The following is a 6,163-nucleotide window of genomic DNA, read 5'->3' as shown; positions in this document are numbered from 1 at the left end:
GCAAAAATCAATTAAGTAGACTTAAGCGTAAATCATGACAGCGGCCGAGTTATAGAGTACCACAATCTCTCGGTGGGACGATTTTACATCTGATTGCTGGCATTCCTGTAGGAGCCAATAGTGCTCCTCTCCTGGCCGTGTGCTTTTTATGTTTATTTATTTATTTGTTAATTTATTACATTTCAAAGAGAACTAGTAATAAAACCTTGTCAAGTACTTCAATAACACTTTACAGATATATATCGGCGTTGTGCCGATAACAAGAAATATTTAAATAATAAGAAATGTATATTGATCAGATTGGTCGTATAAATACCTTGGTAACTTGATATCAAGGAAACAACAAACTCTTTTAAATCAGCCTCTCACAACAGTCCTAACTTGAGACAGTTACATTTTCCCTGATAGACGTTTACTATTGACAGTAAAACACGGGCTGTAGGTGTAGGTTGATAAAGACTGTGGACAAGATTTATGGCCGCGAATAAGATCTCATTGGAAATTACGTTATTTTTTGGTGTGTGACATGAAGACGATTTTATTTGCCATGGACACTATCCCGCTAATCGCTTTAGAGACATAACACTACTTGGGTTTTACATAGATTTACATGGCGTTGTTTGTCGACGAAGCAGACGACGCTTACCCTTCTTCAACACCTGGGCCCAGTTGTTCAAAGGGCGATTAGCTTAATCAGTGATTAATGCAAATTTCAATTTATGTATATCTTTGAAACACAACTATTGACTTAGTTAAAACTTTCCAGATATCAAGTATTTAGTAGAGTAAAGTGTACGTGTAAAATTACGAGTTTTGACGAAATTATGAAAGGTTGAAAAATGTCGTTAAACAGTGATTAAGCGAATCATCTTTTGAACAACTGGGCCCCGGTCGTTTTCTCTTTGTTGTCGTTTATCCCCAGTTTACCGCAGCGTTACCCCAGCTGTATCGATTCTGATTTCACACTTGGGTATTTTCTTGATTTCTGCGGGTTTTTAGCTAATTTTTGTTTTTGCCTTGTTTTGTTAATCCACTGATGAGTTTTAAAGAGAAGCTACCAGATATATGGAACGATTCTTTATTCCATATGTCCATATGTTGCTCGGCTTTCATACATCACCGAACTGCCAAAATATGTAACACGGAGGTTATCAAGAGTAAATAGAATAGTTTTAATGTGTATAAAATATAATTGATATATTATAACAGAAGTTACTTTAAATATAGCGTCCTAACCCAACATGACTTATAAAACCTGTCAACTGTCTTCCACTTGAACACGCACTGTAATAACCTATTGGGCTACAAAATTCCCGCGAAGAGAAATAAACGTCCGTAAAGATAGTGACACGCTATGAAATATGTATTGCATTGGCATTGACAACGCGAAACATATTTAAACGCCGACAAAAGTTAATTCGCGAAAATTTCAACACCCAGAAAATGTTTACTTTTACAGTAGGTAGAACCCTGATGACGGGCGAACACTTCGGGTCACCTGACAGCAATCTTTTAATATTCTAAAATGTGAAATCAAAATAACTGACGAAAACACATTAGCATATACTGTAAAAGTTGAAATTGCTGCGCCTTCGAAAACATTCGCGTTTTCTTGTTGAGTAAACTTGCACTAAAATATCCGCACGCGAATATTTATAAACAGATTATTAAGATTATAATATACATTAAGAATAGATGATTCAGAAACATTGTCAATGCGAAAATGTCGACATCGACACAAATTTAAAGAGTTACAACGCCAGCATTTTCACTTCTACAACGTGCTGAAATGTTTCGACATTTAACCGGACACAAATAACCACAACTGCAAAGAGAGATCTAAGTATTCTAAATGATAAACAATGCAGATAGGAGGGAAATTAACGCTATACATTTCCATTGTTACATTAGGGACATGTTGGTGTCCGGCCAATTAGAAAATCTCATTATGGTGAGCAACCCACATCCGTCCTACTGTAAAGCATAGCATGGATTTGTTGATTATATTTTCTAAACTCCCGAACTTCCTTGTTGACGGTTTGTTTAAACGATGAATGAAATGGGTTTTTCTTTCATATTATAAAAGGGTAATGGAAACTTGTACATGATAAGTAGCACACAAATTGAATTTATTCTACATCCTTGTATTTACTATCGACACAGCTGCAATAAGGAAAATTACAACAGGGCTGCATTTGGGGTCGCCAAAGCATTTTAAAAAAGGAAAGTCTACAGTCAACCGGTACAATCGATGATGTGTGTTCCTCAGTTGCTTTTATCATGAGCTCGGCTAACTCCTTGTATTTCTGGTCGCTCGTGATGTCGATTGGTCTATTTTCTCCCGGATCTGACGTAATGTCGTAAAGATAAGGCCGTTCGAGTTTGATGGCATCCCTGCATCTACAGGTAAACGTACATTTCTGGGTGCCTGGCAAGTACTCGGGTAGCTCATAAACAAGCTTCCAAATAACTGAACCTACAAAGTAAAAAAAAAGGTTTTCATATCAACAAATATCGTTTAATATAGCTCTCATTTATTCACTCTTTCACTTAACTTAACTTACGTATATCCCTACATTTCAACTCATGCGCAACTAGTGCAAATATTCCTCCGATATCCAATCTTAATCGAGAATAATTCGTATTCTGTGCTATAAAATTTCGTTTCCTCGAAATAAGATTACCATCTGTCGCAATAGGGTAGTCTTTTTATACGTTGTCCTGGACAAGCTAAAGTATCTAAATATCATTTAGCTGGCCTAGACTTGTTCTTGTTACGGTCGTGAATCTTACCTGAGCGCGGCCTATATCGTACAGCTTGGACTGTCCCTCCACAATAGTGGAAGAAGAACTCTTGTGGACTGACGCGTTCCTTCCCTGCCAGGAGGGAGTACATGTCCCGCCCGTCGATTTGACGATCCCGTGGCACATCTGCACCAATCAAATTCGTTATTGTAGTGAACATGTCCATTTGCATAGTAGGCTCGTCTATCGTAGTGTTAGCAGGTAGTTTTCCTGGATACCAAACCGAAGTTGGCACCCTAATCCCTCCATCCACAGCACCATGCGCCTTTCCACCTTCAACGTAAAAATAGAAATTTTGCGCAAAATACTTTTATTAACTCGCGTACATAAAATAATTGAGGAACCTTATCCTGATTAAAATCTTTTTTTTCTTTTGCAGATAAACTACATAAAAAGTAATCCGTCCAATAATAGATTTTTGAAGTACAAACACTTCTTAATGTCGACAAAATATGTCCTCGTTTACCTTTTAGAATCCCATTCGATCCTCCATCACTGTTCCCATAAATGTCCGACTCTTCCAAATGCGCGCCATTATCGGATGTGAAATAAACTAAAGTGTTCTTTCCTATGTCCATGTTTTTAATCGTGGACATGATTTCACCGGTTCCCCAGTCCAGCTCTTGCACTGAGTCTCCGTAATGACCGTGTTTTGAGCGCCCTTTGAACTCTTTGCTTGTCCGCATTGCCGTGTGAACATGATCCCAGGAAAGAAATAACAAAAATGGTTCCCTGTCCTTTTCCCGTGCTTCCAAGAATTCGACACCCTCCTGGACGTATCTCTTCATCAGACTCTCCAATTTTATTGGTTGTTCCACAACATCGTGATTCCTCATGACAATGCCGTTCAACATCCTCAAATTGTTGAAGATGAAGACAAAATAGACCACAGGAGTTAGCACGAGGAGGAACCCGATCACCATGGACACCTTGCCGATGTAAGCTTGCCTGTAAAGCCAGACAAACAGAAGCAGCCCTAACGTGACGAGAGCACCTAATTGATAGTAAATTCTAGGCCGCTGCGACAGGAGCACTCGTTCGCCGTCCCCACTAAAGTCCTTCATATTGGTCAGTATATGTCCGTAGTACTGGTCAAAGCCTTGGTTCATTGGGTGCAACAGATGATCCCCATAAGTGTCCTTACTGAGGCCCATGTGCCATTTCCCTATGAAAATAATACAGAAAAAGAAATATACGTATTGCATTATATATCATCATCAATTGTTTCATATGAAAATAATAACGACAAGGGAATGTACGTATTCCATGATTTATATTACCATCAATAGTGCTTTTTCCTGAATGCGTATTACGCGTTCAAGATAGAGAATAAAAATTGCATACTGTATATATATAAATTTGTTTTGACATATGAAATCTCCTAAAGGAGGTAATACAGAATGTCTGTCTGTCTCGGTCTACTCTATCGATATTGACGTTTCTGCAGAAAGTCCACCCAAATGCCATTGTAAAACCAATGAAAGGTACAATCTGTCTGAACGTGTTGCGAGGCTAAAATTTACACAATGCATCAAAGGAGAGCAGCAACATAAACAGATAATTAGTACTGTCAATCACTCTGGCACGAGACATTCACAGATAATTAGTACTGATAATCACTCTAGCACGAGACATATACAGATACTTAGTACTGTCAATCACCCCGGCACGAGACATATACAGATAATAAGAACTGCCAATCACTCCGGCACGAGACATATCCAGATAATAAGTACTGTCAATCACTCTGGCACGAGACAGATACAGATAATTAGTACTGTCAACCACTCTGGCACGAGACATATACAGATAATTATTACTGTCAATCACCCTGGCACGAGACATATACAGATAATTAATACTGTCAATCACTGGCACGAGACATATACAGGTAATTAGAACTGTCAATCACTCTGGCACGAGACATTCACAGATAATTAGTACTGATAATCACTCTAGCACGAGACATATACAGATAATTTGTACTGTCAATCACTCTGGCACGAGATATATACAGATAATTAGTACTGTCTATCACTGGCACGAGACATATACATATTACTAGTACTGTCAATCACTCCGGCACGAGACATAAACAGATAATTAATACTGTCAATCACTGGCACGAGACATAAACAGATAATTAATACTGTCAATCACGGGCACGAGACATATACAGATAATTTGTACTGTCAATCACTCTGGCACGAGACATATACAGATAATTATTACTGTCAATCACCCTGGCACGAGACATATACAGATAATAAGAACTGCCAATCACTCCGGCACGAGACATATACATATTATTAGTACTGGCATTCACTGGCACGAGACATATACAGCTAATTAGTACTGTCAATCACTCTAGCACGAGACATATACAGATAATTTGTACTGTCAATCACTCTGGCACGAGACATATCCAGATAATAAGTACTGTCAATCACTCTGGCACGAAACATATACAGATAATAAGTACTGTTAATCACTCCGGCACGAGACATATCCAGATAATAAGTCCTGTCAATCACTCCGGCACGAGACATATCCAGATAATAAGTCCTGTCAATCACTCCGGCACGAGACATATACAGATAATAAGTACTGTCAATCACTCCGGCACGAGACATATACATATTATTAGTACTGGCAATCACTGGCACGAGACATATACAGATAATTAGTTCTGTCAATCACTCTGGCACGAAACACATACAGATAATAAGTACTGTCAATCCCTCTGGCACGAGACATTAACAGATAATTAGTACTGATAATCACTCTAGCACGAGACATATACAGATAATTAGTACTGTCAATCACTCTGGCACGAAACATATACAGATAATAAGTACTGTCAATCACTCTGGCACGAGACATATACAGATAATTAGTAGTGTCAATCACTCTGGCACGAGACATTAACAGATAATTAGTACTGATAATCACTCTAGCACGAGACATATACAGATACTTAGTACTGTCAATCACCCCGGCACGAGACATATACAGATAATTAGTACTGTCAATCACTGGCACGAGACATATACATATTATTAGTACTGTCAATCACTCCGGCACGAGACATATACAGATAATTAGTACTGTCTATCACTGGCACGAGACATATACAGATAATTAGTACTGTCAATCACTCTGGCACGAGACATATACAGATAATTAGTACTGTCAATCACTCTGGCACGAGACATATACAGATAATTAGTACTGTCAATCACTCTGGCACGAGACATATACAGATAATTAGTACTGGCAATCACTCTGACATGAGACATATACAGAAAATTACATGTAGTACTGTCAATCACTCCGGCACGAGACATATACAGATAAT

General features: G+C 38.4%; 1 protein-coding gene across 2 annotated transcripts in view; it reads right to left on the bottom strand.

The window, feature by feature from the left end:
- Window positions 1-1,153: 1,153 nt before the first annotated feature.
- LOC110466093 (steryl-sulfatase-like) overlaps window positions 1,154-6,163 on the bottom strand; it is a 22,085-nt gene continuing 17,075 nt past the window's right edge. For both annotated transcript variants that reach the window (XM_021522391.1, XM_021522392.1), the window contains exons 4-6: window positions 3,272-3,970; window positions 2,794-3,078; window positions 1,154-2,476 (exon numbers count right to left, since the gene is read on the bottom strand). In XM_021522391.1, the coding sequence (XP_021378066.1) occupies window positions 2,130-2,476; window positions 2,794-3,078; window positions 3,272-3,970 (1,331 nt within the window). In that variant the 3' untranslated portion in view covers window positions 1,154-2,129. The remainder of the gene's footprint in view (window positions 2,477-2,793; window positions 3,079-3,271; window positions 3,971-6,163) is intronic.

The sequence above is a fragment of the Mizuhopecten yessoensis genome, unplaced genomic scaffold (genome assembly GCF_002113885.1).
Source record: "Mizuhopecten yessoensis strain PY_sf001 unplaced genomic scaffold, ASM211388v2 scaffold11115, whole genome shotgun sequence".
NCBI classification, from domain to species: Eukaryota; Metazoa; Mollusca; class Bivalvia; order Pectinida; family Pectinidae; genus Mizuhopecten; species Mizuhopecten yessoensis.
Note: the sequence above shows the minus strand (reverse complement) of the source record. Positions and strands in the feature narration are given on the sequence as shown.